The following is a 22,776-nucleotide window of genomic DNA, read 5'->3' as shown; positions in this document are numbered from 1 at the left end:
TCAAATTTTGTTGCGTTCCAGCCTTATTTAAAATTGATTCATTTTTTTCCCTCATAAATCTACACACTATACCCCATAATGACCAAGCAATAATAGGGTTTTAGAAAATGTTGGCGCATATATTTACAAAATAAAGTGAAATATCATATTTACATAAGTATTCAGACCCTTTACTCAGTACTTTGTTTAAGCACCTTTGGCAGCGATTACAGCCTCGAGTCTTCTTCAGTATGACGCTACAAGCTTGGGACACCTGTATTTTGGGAGTTTCTGCCATTCTTCTCTGCAGAACCTCTCAAGCTCTGTCAGGTTGGATGGGAGCATTGCTGCACAGATATTTTCAGGTCTCTCCAGAGATGCTTGATCGAGTTCAAGTCCAGGCTCTGGCTGGGCCACTCCAGGAAGTTCAGAGACTTGTCCCGAAGCCACTCCTGTGTTGTCTTGGCTGTGTACTTAGGGTCGTTGTCCTTTTGGAAGGTGAATCTTCATCCCAGTCTGAGGTCCTGAGCACTCTGGAGCAGGTTTTTATCAAGGATCTCTCTGTACTTTGCTCCGTTCATCTTTCCCTCGATCCTGACTAGTCTCCCAGTCCCTGCCGCTGAAAAACATCCCCACAGCATGCTGCCACCACCATACTTCACTGTAGGGATGGTGCCAGGTTTCCTCCAGATGTGACACTTGGCGTTCAGGCCAAAGAGTTCAATCTTAGTTTCATCAGACCAGAAAATCTTGTTTGTCATGGTCTGAGAGTCTTTAGGTGCCTTTTGGCAAACTCCAAGTGGGCCGTCATGTGCCTTTTACTGAGGAGTGGCTTCCGTCTGGCCACTCTACCATAAAGGCCTGATTTGTGGAGTGCTGCAGAGATGGTTGTCCTTCTGGTAGGTTCTCTCATCTCCACAGAGGAACTCTATCAGAATGACCATCGGGTTCCTGGTCACCTCCCTGACCAAGGCCCTTCTCTCCCGATTGCGCAGTTTGGCCGGGTGGCCAGCTCTAGGAAGAGTCTTTGTAACCACCAACTTCTTCCATTTAAGAACGATGAAGGCAACTGTGTTCTTGGGGACCTTCAATGCTGCAGAAATGTTTTGGTACCCTTCCCCAGATCTGTGCCTCGACCTCATGGCTTGGTTTTTTTCTCTGATGTGCACTGTCAAGAGTGGGACCTTATATAGACAGGTGTGTGTCTTTCCAAATCATGTCCAATTGAATTGGACTCCAATCAAGTTGTAGAAACATCACAAGGATAATCCATTGAAACAGGTTGCACCCGAGCTCAATTTCAGGTCTCATAGCAAAGGGTCTGAATACTTATGTAAATAAGTTATTTCTGTTTTTTATGTTGTATAAATTTGCTAAACATTCTAAAAACCTGTTTTTACTTCGTCATTATGGGGCATTGTTTGTAGATTGATGAAAACATTTTTTTAAATCAATTTTAGAATAAGGCTGCAATGTAACAAAATGTGGAAAAAGGGAAGGGGGTCTGAAAACATTCCGAATACACTGTACAGTGAAGAGGCGACTCCGGGATGCCTCCTTCTAGGCAGAGCTCCTCTGTCCAGTGTCTGTTCTTTTGCCCATCTTAATCTTTTATTTTTATTGGCCAGTCTGAGATATGGCTTTTTCTTTGCAACTCTGCCTAGAAGGCCAGCATCCCGGAGTCGGCTTTTCACTGTTGACGTTGAGACTGGTGTTTTGCGGGTACTATTTAATGATGCTGCCAGTTGGGGACTTGTGAGGTGTCTGTTGCTCAAACTAGACACTCTAATGTACTTGTCCTCTTGCTCAGTTGTGCACCGGGGTCTCCCACTCTTTCTATTCTGGTTAGAGACAGTTTGCACTGTTCCGTGAAGGGAGTAGTACACAGCATGGTGTGAGATCTTCAGTTTCTTGGCAATTTCTAGCATGGAATAGCCTTCATTTCTAAGAACAAGAATAGACTGACGAGTTTCACAAGTTCTTTGTTTCTGGTCATTTTGAGCCTGTAATCGAACCCACAAATGCTGACGCTCCAGATTCTCACGTAGTCTAAAGAAGGACAGTTTTATAGCTTAAAAAAAATAAAACATAAATCAGAGCAGTTTTTAGCTGTGCTAACATAATTGCAAAAGGGTTTTCTAATGACCAATTAGCCTTTTAAAATTATAAACATGGATTAGCTAACACAACATGCCATTGGAACACAGGAGTGACAGTTGCTGATAATGGGCCTCTGTACACTTATGTAGATATTCCTTTTTTTTTTTGAATCTGCCGTTTCCAGCTACAATAGTCGTTTACAACATTAACATTAATGTCTATACTGTATTTCTGATCAATTTGATGTTATTTTAAATAGACAAAAACATTTCTAAGTGTCCCCAAACTTTAACAGTATTGTACCAGTCATACGTTTGGACACATCTACTCATTGAAGGGTTTTTCTTTATTTTTACTATTTTGCACATTGGATAATAATAGTGAAGACATCAAAACTATGAAATAACACATATGGAATCATGTAGTAACCAAAGAAGTGTTAAACATAGCAAAATATATTTTAGTTTCTTCAAAGTAGCCCCCCTTTGCCTTGATGACGGCTTTGCACAATCTTGGCACTCTCAACCAGCATTTCAATTAACAGGTGTGCCTTGTTAAAAAAAAAGTTTTAGTGGAAATTCTATCCTTCATAATGCGTTTGAGCCAATCAGTTGTGTTGTGACAAGGAAAACAGAAGATAACTCTATTTGGTATATGACCAAATCCATATTATGGCATGAACAGCTCAAATAATCAAAAGAGAAAACGACAGTCCATCATTACTTTAAGACATGAAGGTCAGTCAATTCGGTTAATGTCAAGAACATTGCAGTGCAGTCGCAAAAACCATCAAGCGCTATGATGAAACTGGCTCATGAGGACCACCACTGGAAAGGAAGACAGAGTTTCCTCTGCTGCAGAGGATAACTTCATTAGAGTTACCAGCCTCAGAAATTGTAGCCCAAATAAATGCTTCATAGAGTTCAAGTAACAGACACATCTCAACATCAAATGTTCAGAGGAGACGGCATGAATCAGGCCTTCATGGTCGAATTGCTGCAAAGAAACCACTACTAAAGTACATCAATAATAAGAAGAGACTTGCTTGGGCCAAGAAACATGAGCACATTTCTATTTAACCAGGCAAGTCAGTTAAGAACAAATTCTTATTTACAATGACTGCCTAGGAACAGTGGGTTAATTGCCTTGTTCAGGAGCAGAATGACAGATTTTTTACCTTGGCAGCTCGGGGATTTGATCTAGCAACCTTTCGGTTACCGTCCCAACGCTCTAACCACTAGGCTACTTGCCGCCCCATATACATATTTTTTGTATGAAATGAGGTGCAATTTAGAACAAAAAAACGTGTTTAATCGCCTCTGTCTAAGATATCCGATGGTCAACAGACCAATTACTGCAAAACTGGCCTTAGAGAACTTGATGGTTAGGAATACTCTGGCTAAATTCACTCCTTTTTGTGTGTGAACGAAATATTGTTTAGTTTGAGGACTTCACACTTTCGAATGAGAATAATCCTGTATCACATTTGTTATAAATAAATTGACCACAACCTGAGTAAGAATTATATGTGATTCACACTCCCGCACACAGGTGGCGACCGACTGTCTACGTTTGTGTAGTTTGAAACACGCCTAGTCTGTCGAAAAAGAAAAATGCGCAAATTGCCATCGCTTTTGTGTACGATCCCTTTGGAATAGATATCCATGCGTAAATAACAATTTATTCGTTAAACAATGAACATTTGATTCAAAATAAGCATTTATAATTCCGTTTTAGCGAAGCAAGGCCTCAGGTAAGACCCTACTCGGGAAGTCTGTTACAGCAGGGCAAATGGCCAGACAAGGCCTTCAGTTAGCTAACTAACGTTGGCTAATGTTACTCATAGCTAAAGTTAACAAAACAATACATTAAACTGTCACCGCATACGTTTTTATAATAACAAAATAGAGAAATATGTAGCAACCTAACGTTAGCTAAACCAAATGTACTGTAGCTTAGCGGGAAATGGTGGCTAAAACCTGAATTTGTGCAGGTATCTCCCTCCCAGTTTCGTTTGCTTTGTTTTGCTTCATTACTTGGAATGTATTCATAACGCTGATTGGTAGATTAAAACGTTTCGTCTGTTGTAAAAACGTGTGTAAAAATGTTCTGCAACGAAAAGGAGTTTCCATTGGACACATTTAGGTCGCTAGGTCCCCTTCGTTGTGTTCGTTTGGTAATTAAACAAAATCAAATTGTATTTGTCACAAGCGTCGAATACCAACAGGTGTTCAACCTTAACAGTGAAAAGCTTACTTATAAGTCCTTAATTAACCAACAATGCAGTTTAAGTGTTAAAGTATTTACTAAAATAAACTGAAGTAAAAAATTAGAAATAGAAAAATAACAATTTATTAAGGCGCAACAAAATAATAAACCATAGTGAGGCTATATACAGGGGGTACTGGTACAGTGTCAATGTGCGGGGGCACTGGTTAGTCCAGGTAATTGAGGTAATATGTAGATAGAGGTAAAGTGACTATGCATAGATAAACAGAGTAAACCCAGGTAACAGTTGACCGTTTCTGTTGTAAGACATAATGAATACACCTCCTGGGCAGAGGAGAAGTACCCAGTTAGCTACCATTCATTTTCCTATTAATTAGACAGCTCTGCAAGTGTTATGTCAAAATACAATTACTTACCAAAATATTGGGTTTCGCTGAGCAACTATTGTCATTTACAACCTTCACACCCAGGATGTACTTCTAAAAATGGTCTAAATAAAAATGTACAAGTAACTGAAAAAAATCCCTTGTCTGGAAATAATCTGTATTATTTTAGACCAAGTATGCCATGTACCTAATCTATCAACGTTTATTGGAGGTGCCAAAAAATGTTTGGCTCATGCACCCTTTCCAGACAATTATTTTCCGGTTGCTTGTAAATGTTTTAGACATTTTTGGGAAGTACATTCTGGGCATGGTGGCTGTAAATTAATGGTAGCTAACTGGGCTAGAGGTGTGACTCGTCATATATTCATTATCTCCTCCTCTGCCCACATACTGGTTCAGCTCAACACCAAACCCGAATAATAGCTAGCTACCTTGCAATTTTAGACTATTTCTTAGCTGAGGCCCCATACAGTAAACTAAATTAGCATAGCAACATTGATCAAATGACTGGCTACCTCAGTACACACATTAATGTGTGTTCTAACTAGATAGCAAGCCACCAAATGACATAACAGTCCTGTATTTCATACAGGCTTTTTTTCATACAGGCTTTTTTTCCATTTACAGGTCGTTTATCTGGTCTTTACTTTAGGACAGCGAGGATAACCAGCCTGCCGCTCTCCTTCCACACTGAGCCCAAGCCTATACTGACTGGGTCCTGAAGTTCCCTGGTCACCGCAGGAGAGATGGCATCAGTGAAAGAAAGCAGTCAAACACTCCGGCTGAATATCATCACAAAAGATATAGAAGAGGAAGTGAAGATTTGGGAATGCGATGATTACGCAGGTAACAGAGCAGGGTTTATCATGGGAATAGGATGATTACCCAGGTAACAGAGCAGGGTTTATCATGGGAATTGGATGATTACCCAGGTAACATAGCAGGGTTTTGTTACGAACCGGCTCAGAGTTCGCAACAAAAGGGAGACAAGGTGTATCAAAATATATATTTATTAAATAAAGTAATTAACAATGGTGTGTGTAATCAGTAGTGTAAGTGAGTGTTTTGCATACCTGAATGTAATAATGCAGGTTGCCAAAGTAACCAACCAAAAACAACAAGGTGTCAGCATGGAGAGAGTCTCCCCAATGACTGTGGAAGAGGTCTATTTATCCTGGGACACACCCGGGCCCAGGTGTTTCCCATCTAGCTGACGGCCCTCCCAACTCCGCCCACCGGCATCCTAATAAGGAACAAGAGCAGAGAGAAAATACGGCAGACAGAGTGGGAGGGTCATCACACACCCCCCAATAAAACCGGGGACCAACAAGGGCCCCGGAACAACATACCAGCCTCTGCGTCCCAAATTGACACAGCCCTCTGCGTCCCAAATTGACACAGCCCTCTGCGTCCCAAATTGACACAGCCCTCTGCGTCCCAAATTTATGAGAGGTTACATGTTCACCTTCCACTTGCCCCAGCCAACCTCCTTCTCCCCAGACCTCAGCAACCTTTGCGCACAGGAAGCAACATTTAAGAGGAAAGAAGAACACAAGACCAGGAGGGAACAGACAGGAAAGTTAGAACATGACAAAACCAAACAATGGTCAGTCACATAACACTCAGGAACAGGGCACACAAGAGACCGTATCAGCTACAAACATCTCCCAACGGTTCATAGTCACGCCAACACCTCTGCTGAGCACACCAGACCACAAGAGAAAATACAGTCACACCGGCCACCACAGAAAAGAGATGAGATATGGAGCTTCCCCAAAACCTACAATAACTCAACCCTAGTCTTCATGCAGATTTGCGGTGGGTAATTATGCACTGTAGCCCGCTGGCAAGGAAGTAACCCCCCCAGCACGCTGGCACATTCCACCAAGCCACGGATGTGCCCCCGAGATATCTGCACAGTCCACAGACACCACACAAAAACAACAAACATTAACAATGCCCAACATATTCCAAAAGGAAACACGTCGCTAAGGCTATCAGGGGAAAAAGGCTATAGCTCCGGGTAGTACGTTTCACTACCCTATCCAAATCTCCCACTGAGGTACACAGCTGATTGTACTCACCTCCTCAGACCGATGTCCCAACAGCTAGTAGAACAAGCGTTTTCCAGGCTGGGCAGGGGCCTGGAAACGAACCAATGTACTCTCTCCAACGCAGCACACAAACCAAACAAACAAAGGCAACCAGTACTGAGCACCAAACTCAAACTAACAAAATATACAAACAAAGCACCTACAGAATTTAACATACCTCCACATTTTCTCCCAAACACAATTTCAAGATCCCGGATGAGCCCCCACTTGTTACGAACCAGCTCAGAGTTCGCAACAAAAGGGAGACTACGTGGAGACAAGGAGTATCAAAATATATATTTATTAAATTAAGTAATTAACAATGGTGTGTGTAATCAGTAGTGTAAGTGAGTGTTTTGCATACCTGAATGTAATAATGCAGGTTGCCAAAGTAACCAACCAAAAACAACAGGGTGTCTGCATGGAGAGTCTCTCAATGACTGTGGAAGAGGTCTATTTATCCTGGGACACACCCGGGCCCAGGTGTTTCCCGTCTAGCTGACGACCCTCCCAACTCCGCCCACCGGCATCCTAATAAGGAACAAGAGCAGAGAGAGAAATACGGCAGACAGAGTGGGAGGGTCGTCACAGTTTATCATGGGAATTGGATGATTACCCAGGTAACAGAGCAGGGTTTATCATGGGAATAGGATGGATTACCCAGGTAACAGAGCAGGGTTTATCATGGGAATTGGATGATTACCCAGGTAACAGAGCAGGGTTTATCATGGGAATTGGATGATTACCCAGGTAACAGAGCAGGGGTTTATCATGGGAATTGAATGATTACCCAGGTAACAGAGCAGGGTTTATCATGGGAATTGGATGATTACCCAGGTAACAGAGCAGGGGTTTATCATGGGAATTGGATGATTACCCAGGTAACAGAGCAGGGGTTTATCATGGGAATTGGATGATTACCCAGGTAACAGAGCAGGGGTTTATCATGGGAATTGGATGATTACCCAGGTAACAGAGCAGGGTTTATCATGGGAATTGGATGATTACCCAGGTAACAGAGCAGGGTTTATCATGGGAATTGGATGATTACCCAGGTAACAGAGCAGGGGTTTATCATGGGAATTGGATGATTACCCAGGTAACAGAGCAGGGTTTATCATGGGAATTGGATGATTACCCAGGTAACAGAGCAGGGTTTAATCAACAGTGGTTACAACCAAGGTAAGACGGCAGGAGTGTATTCGTTAGGCCCAGACTGTAGCAAAACATTTCGTCTGTTGCGAAACGTTTTGTAACGGAAACCGTTTATTTCAGGGATCATCAACTAGAGATTCTGCTGTGGGCCGATTTTTATTTTCTTGAGCGGATGGCCAGGGAAACATAACTACAAATAATTTGTAGACCGCAAATTGACGCAAGAAGCCCAAACAGATATTTGACTAAAACCTTGCTTACGTTTATATACAATCACATACAGTATCTCTCTATAATGCGTGGGAATACTTTAACAGATTTCCACAATTAAAATCACTTGGAGCTGATTTGTTGGTGCTTTTACAATATTTAATGTTTAAAAACAATTTGGCTCTAAACTTTACGTTTAGAGTCAAATAAAATGACTCTAAAACGTAAAACGTTCTGCAATGTAAATGAGTTTCTATTGGACACGTTTCAGGTAGGTCCCTCCCTGTTTTGTTACGTTTGCTTCTGTTTACTTCCGGTTGGTTCCTTGAATAAACGGTTTCCATTGCAAAATGTTTTGCATCAGGCCAAACTGTTTGCTATCGTGTGCACTAATGATTACACCCGAAAGTTTATCAACAGCTGTTACACCAGTGTTGTTATGGTTCTCAAGGGCCAAAGTGTCTGCTGGTTTTCATATTTTCATACTTTTAGTCAGAGATAGATTGGTTATATTATTTTTAAGATGCTATCCGATTTTTCACTTAGGACGCCTGGGGTTGGGACGCCTGGGGTTAGGGGCTGGGACGCCTGGGGCTGGGACGCTTGGGGCTGGGACAGCTTGGGGTTGGGATGCCTGGGGTTGGGACGCCTAGGCTTAAGGGTAGGACGCCTGGGGTTAGGGGTAGGACGCCTGGGGTTAGGGGTAGGACGCCTGGGGCTGGGGTCGCCAACCACTTTGCTACATGGTTTTAGTATTTCTTTTATTTCCTCAAGTCACTTCAAGATCACATAGTTTAAACTTTTTCCTTGTTCTCATTTTACACAGAAGAGAGTCCAGAGATGGCGTCAGTGAAGATGGCAGACAGCACTCAAACACTGGGGCTGAATGTCACCTTTAAAGAAGAGGAGAAGGATGACTTTGGGGAATCTGATCATGGTGAGAGCAGGTTTGATCTAGTTTTTTTTAGGCCTGTCCGATGATCCAGGAAAACATTAGTTGACGTCACAGTTTAAAGTCCCACAACAGCGATTAAAAAAAGAAAAAACTTTTCCTGTGGAAAAAAATGACATTCCAAGTCAAATCACATTTTATTTGTTGCATACACATGTTTAGCAGATGTTATTGCGGGTGTAGCGAAATGCTTGTAAGTGCAGTGCAGTGCACACACACTTGAGGTTTTGAGCAAAATAGTTTTTATTTAATTTTTTATACAATTGCCAAATTCAAGTGTTTGGCAATTCAAGGAGTTGGTCTGATGTCATTGGCTTCCCCTCTTGCTTGCGAGAACAATAGAGGAGCAATTTTACTAGGCAAGTCAGTTAAGAAATTCTTACTTACAATGACGGCCTACCGTGGAACAGTTGGTTAACTGCCTTGTTCAGGGGCAGAACGATAGGTTTTTACCAGCTCGTCGGGGATTCGATCCAGCTACCTTTTGGTTACTGGCCCAACGCTCTAATCACTAGGCTACCTGCTGCCCCCACCAACCAGTGGCCACTTGATAACAAATGACCTGAAATGGCAGCCTAATTCAGTTATTTTTCTACTAATTATTATTATATTTTTCTTTACAAATCAGCTCTTAAGAAGATCTGATGTGACCCCACACACACACATTTGTGCTAAGCCAGAGTACACCTGGACCACCTATTGAGGTGCTATTGTTAATGAAATCAGGTGCTACATTAGGCTCTAGGGAGGCTACCATCTACTGCATCTTGCCTATGCCATTCGGCCATCGCTCATTCATATATTTTTATGTACATATTCTTATTCATTCCTTTACACTTGTGTGTACTAGGTAGTTGTTGTGAAATTGTTAGATTACTTGCTAGATATTACTGCATGGTCAGAACTAGAAGCCCAAGCATTTCGCTACTCTCGCATTAACATCTGCTAGCCATGTGCATGTGACAATAAAATTTGATTTGATGGTGCCAGAATAACAACCTATCCCTCAACGTAATCAAGACAAAAGGAGATGATTGTGGACTACAGGAACAGGAGGACTGAGCACGCCCCCATTCTTATCGACGGGGCTGTAGTGGAGCAGTTTGAGAGCTTCAAGTTCCTTGGTGTTCACATCACCAACAAACTATCTTTGTCCAAACACACCAAGACAGTCGTGAAGAGGGCACGACAAAAACCTTTTCCCCCTCAGGAGACTGAAAAGATTTGGCATGGGTCCTCAGATCCTCAAAAGTTTTACAACTGCAACATCGAGCGCATCCTGACTGGTTGCATCACTGCCTGGTACGGCAACTGCTCTGCCTCTGACCGCAAGGCACTACAAAGGGTAGTGCGAACGGTCCAGTACATCACTGGGGCAAAGCTGCCTGCCATCCAGGACCTCTACACCAGGCGGTGTCAGAGGAAGGTCCTAAAAATGGTCAATTCCATATTTAGGTGTTGGCTGTTCATAAATTCAAATCAAACTTTGTCATATGCACCGAATACAACATGTAGACCTAACCATGAAATTAATACAAGCCCTTAACCAAGAGTGCAGTTCAAGAAAGTGTTAAAATATTTACAAAATAATAACGAGGCTATATACAGGGGGTACCGGTACAGAGTCAATGTGTGGGGGCACAAGGTAGTCAAGGTAATTTGTACATGTAGGTAGGGGGAAGTGACTATGCATAGATAAACAGCGAGTAATGGGGGGGGTGGATGTAAATAATCCGGTGGCCATTTGCCTAATTATTCAGCAGTCTTACGGCTTGGGGGTAGAAGCTGTTAAGGAGCCTTTTGGTCCTAGATTTGGCGCTCCGGTACCGCTTGCCGTGCGGTAGCAGAGATGGAGTCTGACAATTTTTTGGGGCTTTCCTCTGACACCGCCTAGTATATAGGTCATGGATGGCAGGAAGCTTGGCCCCAGCGATGTAGTGGGCTGTACGCACTACCCCCTGTAGCGCCTTACGGTCAGATGCCGAGCAGTTACCATACCAGGCGGTGATGCAACCAGTCCAGATGCTCTCGATGGTGCAGCTGTAGAACTTTGAGGATCTTGGGACCCATGCCAAATCTTTTCAGTCTCCTGAGGGGGAAAAGGTGTTGTGCCCTCTTCACGACTGTCTTGGACCATGATAGTTCGTTGGTGATGTGGACACCAAGGAACTTAAAGGGATGGGGGCAGTATTTTCACGGCCGGATGAAAAACGTACCCAAATTAAACTGCCTGCTACTCGGGCCCAGGAGGTAGGATATGCATATTATTAGTAGATTTGGATAGAAAAACACTCTGAAGTCTCAAACGGTTTGAATGATATCTGTGAGTATAACAGAACTCATATGGCAGGCAAAAACCTGAGACAAATCCAACCAGGAAGTGGGAAATCTGAGGTTGTAGTTTTTTCAAGTGATTGTCTTTACAGTATACAGTGACTTAGGGTTTGCACTTCCTAAAGCTTCCACTAGATGTCAACAGTCTTTAGAACCTTGTTTGAGGATTCTATGGTGAATTTGAAGGGAATAACAGCCCAAGGAAGTAGGTATCCCATTATAAGGCATGGGTTCAGTCACGCGCAGAGACTTGGGAGCGAGCTGAGTTCATATTCATTCCTAAAGAGAACGGATAGGTCCGGGTGGAATTTTATTGAAGATATATGTTAAAAAAACCTAAAGATTGATTCTATACATCATTTGACATGTTTCTACAAACTGTAGTATAACTTTTGACTTTTTGTCTGGACTAAGTAAGCATGCGCGTTGTGGATTTGGATAGTGAACCTAACGCGCGAACAAAATGGATGCATTTGGACATAAAGATAAACTTTATCGAACATTTATTGTGGAGCTGGGATTCCTGGGAGTGCATTCTGATGAAGATAATCAAAGGTAAGTGAATATTTATAATGTAATTTCTTAGTTTTATTGACTCCAAGATGGCGGGTTTCTGTTTGCTTGTTGTTGGTGTCTTCTGGGCTGTACTCAGATTATTGCAAATTCTGCTTTCGCCGTGAACCTTTTTTGAAATCTGACAAAGCGGTTGCATTTAGGAGAAGTGTATCTATAATTCTGTGCATAACACTTGTATATTGATCAAAGTTTGAGTATTTCTGTAATATGTGTGCTCATTCACCGGCAGGTTTGGAGGCAAAACATTTCTGAACATTACGCGCCAATGTAAAATGGGGTTTTTGGATATAAATATGAACTTTATCGAGCAAAACATACATGTATTGTGTAACATGAAGTCCTATGAGTGCCATCTGATGAAGATCAAAGGTTAGTGCTTAATTTTAGCTGTATTTCTGGTTTTTGTGATGTCTCTCCTTGCTGGGAAAATGGCTGTGTGGCTTTTTTTGTTTAGGTGGTGTCCTAACATAATCTAAAGTTTTGCTTTCGCCGTAAAGCCTTTTTGAAATCGGACAATGTGGTTAGATTAAGGAGAATCTTATCTTTAAAATGGTGTATAATACTTGTATGTGTGAGAAATTTCAATTGACATTTGTAGTTTTGAATTTGGCGCGCAGATTTTTCACTGGCTGTTGTCAAAATCAATCCCGTTAACGGGATCCGAGTGTTAAGGGGTCTCTAAGAGGTTAACTCTCAACCCGCTCCACTACAGCCCCGTCGATGTTGTTGGGGCCCTGTTCGGCCCACCTTTTCCTGTAGTCCACAATCAGCTCCTTTGTCTTGCTCACATTGAGGGAGAGGTTGTTGTCCTGGCACCACACTGCCAGGTCTCTGACCTCACTATAGGCTGTCTCATCGTTGTCTGATCAGGTTTACCACTTGTGTCGTCGGCAAACTTGATGGTGTTGGAGTTGTTTGGCCTCGCAGTCGTGGGTAACAAGGAGTACAGGAGGGGATTAAGCACATACCCCTGAGGGGCCCCAGCGTGAGGATCAGCGTAGCAGACGTGTTGTTGCCTACCCTTACCATCTGGGGCCTGCCTGTCAGGAAGTCCAGGATCCAGGTGCAGAGGGAGGTGTTTAGTCCCAGGGTCCTTGGCTTAGTGATGAGCTTTGTGGACACTATGGTGTTGAACGCTGAGCTGTAGTCAATGAACAGCATTCTCACATAGGTGTTCCTTTTGTCCAGGCAGGAAAGGGCAGTGTGGAGTGCGATTGTGTCATCTGTGGATCTGATTGAGCGGTATGCGAATTGGAGTAGGTTTAGGGTATCCGGGAGGATGCTGTTGATGTGAGCCATGACCAGCCTTTCAAAGCACTTCATGGCTACTGACGTGAGTGCTACGGGGCAGTAATCATTTTGGCAGGTTACCTTAGTGTTCTTGGGCACAGGAACTATGGTGGTCTGCTTGAAACATGTAGGTATTACAGACTCCGCCAGAGAGATGTTGAAATTGGTCCGTGCATGCTTTGAGTACACATCCTGGTTATCCTCGCGGCTTTGTGATTATTGACCTGTTTTAAAGGTCTTGCTCACATCAGCTACCAAGAGCGTTATCACACAGTTAAGAACAGCTGGTGCTCTCGTGCATGCTTCAGTGTTGCTTTCCTCGAAGCGAGCATAAAAGGCATTTAGCTCATCTGGTAGACTCGTGTCACTGGGCAGCTCGCGGCTGGGTTTCCCTTTGTAGTCTAGTAGTTTAAGCCCTGCCACATCCGACGAGCGTTTGAATCCTACAACACTGGCTCTCTTAACCTCTTGGGGCTAGGTGGGACGCTAGCGTGCCACCCGTGGTGCACTCCATCAACAGCAGGTGCATTTCAAGAGCGGCAAATTTGAATCCAAATAAATGTCAAAATTCAAATTTTTCAAAAATACAACTATTTTACACCATTTGAAAGATAAACGTCTCCTTAATCTAACCACGTTTTACGATTTCAAAAAGGTTTTACGGCGAAAGCATAAATTTAGAGTATGTTAGGACAGTACATTTACAAGAGTTGTGTGTAATGTTTTGTCAAGTCAAAGACAGGGTCACCAAAACCATAAAACCAGCTAAAATGATGCACTAACCTTTTACAATCTCCATCAGATGACACTCCTAGGACATTATGTTAGACAATGCATGCATTTTTAGTTCTATCAAGTTCATATTTATATCCAAAAACAGCGTTTTACTATGGCATTGATGTTGAGGAAATCGTTTCCCTCCAATAACCGGCAGTCAAGTCAGCGTCACAAATTAAATAATTTAAATTAGAAAACATTGGTAAAATATTATATTGTCATTTAAAGAATTATAGATTTACATCTCTTGAACTCAATCAACTTGCCAGATTTAAAAATAACCTTACTGGGAAATCACACTTTGCAATAATCTGAGCACTGCGCCCAGAAAAATACGCGTTGCGATACAGACTAGACGTCATGTTGGGGAGATCTAAAATCGAAAATACTATGTAAATAATCCATTACCTTTGATTCTCTTCATCAGATGTCACTTCCAGGTATCACAGGTCCATAACGAATGTAGTTTTGTTCAAAAAAGCTCATCATTTATGTCCAAAAATCTCCGTCTCGTTAGCACATGATGTAAGCCAGCCGGACTTCTCGTCATGAACGAGGGGAAAAAATATATTTCCGTTCGTTCAAACATGTCAAACGTTGTATAGCATATATCATTAGGGCCTTTTTAACCAGAACATGAATAATATTCAAGGTGGACGAATGCATACTCTTTTATAACGTATTGGAACGAGGGTACCCAACATGAACTCGCGCGCCAGGTGTCTAATGGGACATCATCGTTCCATGGCTCTTGTTCGGTCAGATCTCCCTCCAGAAGACTCAAAACACTTTGTAAAGGCTGGTGACATCTAGTGGAAGCAATAGGAAGTGCCAAAATATTCCTAAGCCCCTGTGTTTTTCAATGGGATAGGTTTAAAGTCAATACAACACATCAGGTATCCACTTCCTGTCAGAAAATGTCTCAGGGTTTTGCCTGCCAAATGAGTTCTGTTATACTCACAGACACCATTCAAACAGTTTTAGAAACTTTAGAGTGTTTTCTATCCATATATAATAAGTATATGCATATTCTAGTTACTGGGTAGGATTAGTAACCAGATTAAATCGGGTACATTTTTTTTATCCAGACGTGCAAATGCTGCCCCCTAGACCCAACAGGTTAATCCTGTATTGATGCTTTGCTTGTTTGATGGTTTGTCATCGACGCACTTATTGATGAAGCCGATGACTGAGGTGGTATACTCTTCAATGCCATTTGTAGCGTAGCAGCCGCGTCATCTGACCACTTCCATATTGAGCAAGTCACTGGTAGTTCCTGCTTTAGTTTTTGCCTGTAAGCATGAATCAGGAGGATAGAATTATGGTCAGATTTGTTAAATGGATGGCGAGGGAGAGCTTTGTGTGCATCTCTGTGTGGAGTAAAGGTGATCTAGAGTTTTTTTTCTCCCTCTGGTTGCACATGTGACATGCTGGTAGAAATGAGGTAAAATGGATTTAAGTTTGCCTGCATTAAAGTCCCCGGCCACTAGGGATTTGGGCCCGTTCCTGAGAAAGCAGTATATCCTTCCCATCGGACTCTTTTTAAAGAAAAATTATTCTTCCAATTCGAGGTGAGTAAATCGCTGTTCTGATGTCCAGAAGTTATTTTTGGTCATAAGAGACGGTAGCAGAAACTTTATGTACAAAATAAGTTACAAACAACGGGAAAAGACGAACAAAATAGCACAGTTGGTTAGGAGCACGGAAAACGTCAGCTATCCCCTCCAGCGTTATTCTGCGCTCTGGTACTCAGACGAGAGTGCTCTGAAATAGTTGCTGTGGTGACGTTCTATTGAAATGGATACTTGCATAGTCTTAAGTTTTAATACACAATAAAAACATTTTTATTTTAAAGCCACGATAGACAGGATTACCGTACACATACTGACCAGCTCAAATGGACAGAAGCAATACAAACTCATCTCTCGGCACGTCCAGCCCACTTATTACCTCAGCCAATCATGGCTAGCGGGAAGGTTGCTGTCCTTTTCTGTGGCTTAACCAACTAGGCTCGTAATTTAACAATTTTATTCGTATTTACAGATAGCATTTAAGGCACATGAAAGTTCCCGTTCAAGATGGCAAAGTTTACGTTCAAACAGCTCTCCTGTGAAGTAGTGACCCATTTCAGGAAACTAGGCGGATCTTCTAATTATAACCTCAAAATGGTATGTAACCTAATATCAGTCCACCAAATCCAAGCAGTTTTATCAGTCTACTCTGGCCTGCTTAAAGTACACTGTGTGAGCGGGAAATTGATTATCATTTGACTGCGCATCTTGGGCATTTTTTTTGTTGTCATTATAAAAATAAGCTTTTACCGTGTTCCAACACACACACACTTTCTGTTTCATAGTCATAACGAAAGGCACTCCACAAATTAAATTGATTGAACATATGTTTTTAGTGGTTTTGTTTCCAACAGTAACAAACAAATATGCCATTGTGCTTGAAATAAAGTAAACATATTTGAATGTTACCTTAGACCTTCATTAACACAACCAAGTTGTTATTTTTGTGAAAGCATATGAAATGTATTAATTACACTGTTTAGAATGTTAGTCAAAATGATTGCTCATTCGTTCCAAGAAGAGAGACCTACTGTAAGTAACCCATTTCAGGACTGCTTTATTGAGAACATTGCTTTCTTTTAATTTGATGCAAAAATTATGCATTTGTGTTTCACCAGCTCACTTGTTGTTCTGTTGTCATTTACACAGGAGAGACCCCTAAATCCTCTGACCAAGTTGAGACATTTCCTGCTTCAGTCAAGCAACATCGGAAGGTGAGCAAAGCTAAGAGGTCTCACCACTGTCCTCACTGTGAGAAGAGTTTCCCGTTCCTTTCATATCTTGAAAGACACGTGCGTAAACATTCTGGAGAGAAGCCTTATTCCTGCTCTGACTGTGGGATGAGTTTCTCTCAACTGAGTGGCTTGAATGTGCACCAGCGAACACACACTGGAGAGAAGCCTCACCACTGTCCTCACTGTGAGGAGAGTTTCCCATTCCCATCATATCTTGAAAGACACCTACGTAAACATTCTGGAGAGAAGCCTTATTCCTGCTCTGTCTGTGGGATGAGTTTCTCTCAACGCAGTGGCTTGAATGTGCACCAGCGATCACACACTGGAGAGAAGCCTCACCACTGTCCTCACTGTGAGGAGAGTTTCCCATTCCCATCATATCTTGAAAGACACCTACGTAAACATTCTGGAGAGAAGCCTTATTCCTGCTCTGACTGTGGGATGAGTTTCTCTCAACTGAGTGGCTTGAATGTGCACCAGCGAACACACACTGGAGAGAAGCCTCACCGCTGTCCTCACTGTGAGGAGAGTTTCCCATTCCCATCATATCTTGAAAGACACCTGCGAAAACATTCTGGAGAGAAGCCTTATTCCTGCTCGGTCTGTGGGATGAGTTTCTCGCAACTGAGTGGCTTGAATGTGCACCAGCGAACACACACTGGAGAGAAGCCTCACCGCTGTCCTCACTGTGAGAAGAGTTTCCCATTCCCATCGTATCTTGAAATACACCTGCGGAAACATTCTGGAGAGAAGCCTTATTCCTGCTCTGACTGTGGGAAATGCTTCACAACATCAAGTCATCTAACCTCTCATCGGATAACTCACACAGGGGAGAAGCCTTACTCCTGCTCTGACTGTGGGAAGAGTTTCCCATTCCCATCATATCTTGAAAGACACCTGCGGAAACATTCTGGAGAGAAGCCTTACTGCTGCTCTGACTGTGGGAAATGCTTCACCACATCACGCAATCTAACACTTCATCAGAGTGCACACAGGGGAGAAGCCTTACTAATGATCTGACTGTGTGGAAGAATCTCATCTGGACAGCCTGAACCTTCACAAGTAAACACACAGGAGAAAAACCTTACTCCTGCTCTAACTGTGGGGAAGGATTTCACCTCACCAAGTCATCTAACCGTTCATAAGAGTGCACACAGGAGAAAAGCCTTATCAATGTTCTGAATGTGGGTAGCTTCAAACACCACCAGCGAATAAGTACAGGAGAGAAGTCGTACTCTTGTCCTGACTGTGAGAAGTGCTTCACCTCATTGAATCAGTTAAGTGTTCATAGCACTATATCTGCAGCGTCTTTGCTGATCAATTACATTGTAAATGACATTGTGCTGCCCTTTTTATAGACCCGTGGAAGTCTTTCGATTGTGTTGACCAATTTTGGCGGCAGGTAGCCTAGTGGTTAGAGCGTTGGACTAGTAACCGAAAGGTTGCAAGATCGAATCCCTGAGCTGACAAGGTAAAAATCTGTCGTTCTGCCCCTGAACAAGGCAGTTAACTGTTCCTAGGCCGTCATTGAAAACATGAATTTGTTCTTAAGACTTGCCTACTTAAATAAAGGTAAAATAAAAATTGACCTGGGTCAGGCATCCTGCATTTGGTTTGAAAACAACCTGACAGGGAGGACACTTCTGATGGTGTTAAGTTTCCTTTAGTACTAAAGGTGTCCCCCCGTGGGTCGATTTTGGGCCCTGTACTTTTTACTATCTATATAAACACTATTGGTTTGTAAGAAATCGTTACCTCCACTTGTATGTGGACGATACTGTAGTGTATTCTGTTGCTCCTTCTGTTTACAAGGCTCTTCCAGAACTACAATCTGCCTTATGCTTTGCAGAAAGCCTTTGTTGGTACTTAATGCAGGTAACCAGGTATGTTATTTTCAAAAACACTTAAATGTATTTGATGTTTTATCCATATATTCATTGGATGGTGACAACATTGATAGTGTCCCTGTTTATAATAATAATACATGGGATTTATTTTCAATGACCCAAAGTCGCTTTTACCATTGTGGAAACTATACAGAAAACAAGACGACGCCAAGACAACAGCAGGAAGAAACAAAACCATGAAACCAAGGGGGAGGGGCTTAAAGGGAAACGAGTGTGATGTCAGTGTGGGGGAGGAGTTTGGCTGCAGAGTTCTGAACCATTTGGAGCTTATGGAGGGAGCTTGCGTTGATGCCTGGAAATTAGTGAGTTGCAGTAGTCGAGACGGGAGATGAATGCTTGGATCAGGGTTTCAGCCGCAGATGTAGTGGTGGAAACAGGGTGCCGTCCAGGACAACACCAAGGTTGAGGCAGAGACAGTGGTATCTGGATGTTGAAGTGATGGAGCATCTGACCAAGGGGGAGGATGTAGATGAAGAGTAAGGGGCCCAGCACAGAGCCCTGGGGGACACCCTGTGTAACTGCAGCTGTGTGAGGTATGGCCATTGAGGGAGATGTAGTGGGTCTGGTTGGTGAGGTATGATTGTAGCCAGGAGAGTGCCCTCAACACCCAGACCCTCAAGCCTGGTGACCAGGACTTGTCGGCTCACCGTGTCAAAGACAATCAGGATGTTGAGGGCACCGGCATCAGCAGAGGTTAGGTCATTGATGACTTTGAGGGGGTGGAAACCAGACTGGATGGGCTCAAATAGGTTATTGTTCAGGAGGTGGGTTTGTAGTGGAGAGGCAACTGGCCTTTTCAAGTGATTTAGCGAGGAAGAGGAGGTTGGAGATGGTACGATAGTCATTGAGGAATCTAGTCCGGGCTTCTTTAGGATGGGGGGACTGCAGCAGTTTTGTACATGGACAGGACAGCTCCATGGGTGAGGTTGATGATGTGAGAGAGGTTGATGATGTGGGTAAGATATGGACAGAGAGCTGGCAGGCTTTGATGAGAACAGTGGGGAGAGGATGCTGGGAGCAATTGTAGTCCAGGGTGACATGTCAAGTTGAGACATATATTGAGAATCAATAGGGGGGCCGAATGTGGAGAGTCGGGTTTCAGGGGTACGAGTTGAGGAGGTTGACGGGGAGGGGCGGTTGAGGCAGATTTATCAGTCAGTGTTTAGTTTAATCTTGTCCTTGAAAAAAAACTGAAGGAAGGAGTTGCAGAGTTCAGTCAAGGGAGTAGAGAAGGTGTGGTCACAGGGCTGAAGTAGTTTCTTGACAGTGGGGAACAGAGTCTGGGGAGTCTTATTTGAGCTGTTGAAGTAGGTAGACCTGGCAGCACTGAGGCCATCTCTGTAGGTGGAGAGGTGGAGTTTGTAGGCCTCAGCGTGGACGGTGAGCTCAGGCTCCAGCCAGCTTGTTTCAGAGCACGAAGTTCATGGGCAAACCAGGGATGAGGAGGATGAGACGGGTTCAGTTTTGGAGGGAGGCCAGAGAGTTGAGGGGGACATATATAGAGCAGTGTTTAATTGGGCTGCAGATGTCACCAGGAGAGAAGCCTTACATATGACTGACGCACATTCTTCATGGAGCCTTATCAGTAATGGTAGATCTGCGGAGAATAAAGTTACCCAAAATTCCATTCACAGAAGAAGTGTGGGACATTCTAAAATGCTTGTGATCTCCCAACGATGGCTTAATGTGACTTAAGGACGTAAAATCAACATGGGGGGGGAATCCAGGGTTAACTGAGTAATGTTGCTAACATTTGTGTAAAAGGAGAAAATGTCATACAAGTATTGATACATATTTGAATTCAATCTATTAAAGATGATATATGGAACTGTGTTTGGTCAATTCTGTAACAATTTGATGTGCCTATATTTATTTTATGAAGGCCAAACTATTGGCTACGGGTAAGAATGTGTTTACGCTGAATCCAATTATCCCTCTTTGATTTAGGATAAAGCTCAACAATAAAAACACTCACTGGCGTTCAATAGTAAATCAATGTACTATTTATGCAAATAGATCTTTCAGAGTCATTGACGCTCAATATGAAAGAGCTGTGAACTCGCTCCCATCTACCAAAACCTTCCCTTTTGTGTTCTAAGCACAGCAGCCGTTGTTTTAAAATGTGCTAATACATACAGTGCAATGGGAAGGGGTGTGGCATGTCGGCGGAGGACCAGGATGTTGAACTCAGACCACTATTGAGGACGGGAAGCGCTGCTAAGGTCCACAATAGTAGGTTTTGGTAGACGGAAGGTGCTAAGGTCCACAATAGTAGGTTTAGGTAGACTGAAAGTGCCCTTCGGTAAAAGGAGAAAATTGATCATCAAAAAGAAAGGAGGACAAAGGCACTATTCATTTAATGAATTAAAATGCCTTTATTTGTATGGCATGTTCAATGGAAACAAAGTTTTTAAAAACCGACGCGTTTCGGCTGTATGGCCTTCGTCAGGGAGTACTCAAAAGCATTCTGATGGCTCAAAATGGCCAGAAACAAAGTACTTTCTTCAGAAACTCGTCAGTCTATTCTTGTTCTGAGAAATGAAGGATATTCCATGCGAGAAATTGCCAAGAAACTGAAGATCTGGTACAACGCTGTGTACTACTCCCTTCACAGAACAGCGCAAACTGGCTCTAACCAGAATAGAAAGAGGAGTGGCAGGCCCTGGTGCACAACTGAGCAAGAGGACAAGTACATTAGAGTGTCTACTTTGAGCAACAAGACGCCTCACAAGTCCTCAACTGGCATCTTCATTAAATAGTACACGCAAAACACCAGTCTCAACGTCAACAGTGAAGAGGCGACTCCGGGATGCTGGCTTTCAGAATAGGTTTTTGTGGTGAGAAAAAAAAGGTTTTGATTATGGTTCATATACACATACCTTGTCCATAATGTAGATGCCTATGGGATTGTCATTGAAGAGGTAAGGGAGTAGAATGGTAAATGTGATCTGCATAACATACCAATCGACATACCTTTGTATGCCTCCTTGTCTGTATACCTGCAGACAGACACAAAATTGAGCAGTTCAGTTATTTGCGCCTTCAACATACAGTATTCTTATATCCCTCTTTGTTGATTGATATTCATTGAATTGTGTCCATTTTCTGTTTTAGACAGATTTGCGCAAATATGAAAAGAGATCTTAAAACATCTATCAATTTAGATCATACAAGGGACAAACCTTACCTTAAATTGGAGATATTTTAGATTTTTCAGTTAAGTGGTTGCAACTGCTGTCCTTTCAAATCCAAATGTTTCAGATGGGCAGTTGGGTTCCTGCAGGAACCCCCACCAACAAAGGAGGTTCCTAACCCTTACCCCATCTCCTATGGGGTTCTTGGAATAACCTTTCGGGTGCCATTTTCAGTGACAAGAACCCTAATGTTCTTCAAAGAACTTTGAGGATCTTAAAAAAAATACCTTGTTGAACCCCTAATTATTTGAGTGTACCAACTGTCACCCTCTGGCACTCAGAGATTACGAAAATATTATGGACATGTTGGAATTGACGGATATGTGGAGGCTTACAATCGTAAGATATACAGTACATGGAGGCTTAATCAAGCTAATTGGGTTTATTATTTTCTGGTACCCTTTTCGGTGGTACTAAATGTGAAAAAGGTATTGATTGGAGGATCGAATGCGATCAGATCATCAATTTATATTCCTCCATATAACTATGACAGGCTTTCCATGAGGACAGAAATATTTTAAATGTAAGCAGGGTTTTATTCACTGACACCACTTTCATAACACGAATTAAGGAATTCATAACAGACTTTATGATAGAGAACAGCAAAAGTTTTTCCTTAAACCTTCAATATAGAAATGCAACCATAAAGAACCTACAAAAAAAAGTTACAAATGGAGAAATACTTATTTCACCAACAGAGATTTTGAATGAGGAAATAAAATATTTTTTACAAAATGTTCTCATGTCAAATTCCGTCAAAATCATTTGACGATGATATCCTTCTCCAC

General features: G+C 42.5%; 1 protein-coding gene across 1 annotated transcript; it reads left to right on the top strand.

The window, feature by feature from the left end:
- Nucleotides 1-3,639: 3,639 nt before the first annotated feature.
- Nucleotides 3,640-20,622, top strand: LOC106606907 (oocyte zinc finger protein XlCOF6.1). Its single transcript, XM_014203403.2, has 4 exons — nucleotides 3,640-3,832; nucleotides 5,322-5,540; nucleotides 8,979-9,089; nucleotides 16,802-20,622. Exons 2-4 carry the CDS (start codon nucleotides 5,441-5,443, stop codon nucleotides 17,905-17,907), a joined length of 1,317 nt encoding a protein of 438 aa, XP_014058878.2. The 5' UTR covers nucleotides 3,640-3,832; nucleotides 5,322-5,440; the 3' UTR covers nucleotides 17,908-20,622.
- Nucleotides 20,623-22,776: the final 2,154 nt, after the last annotated feature.

This window comes from Salmo salar, chromosome ssa01 (assembly GCF_905237065.1).
Source record: "Salmo salar chromosome ssa01, Ssal_v3.1, whole genome shotgun sequence".
In the NCBI taxonomy this organism is placed as follows: Eukaryota; Metazoa; Chordata; class Actinopteri; order Salmoniformes; family Salmonidae; genus Salmo; species Salmo salar.
The sequence above is the reverse complement of the archived record's forward strand: the minus strand, read 5'-3'. Positions and strand labels throughout refer to the sequence as shown.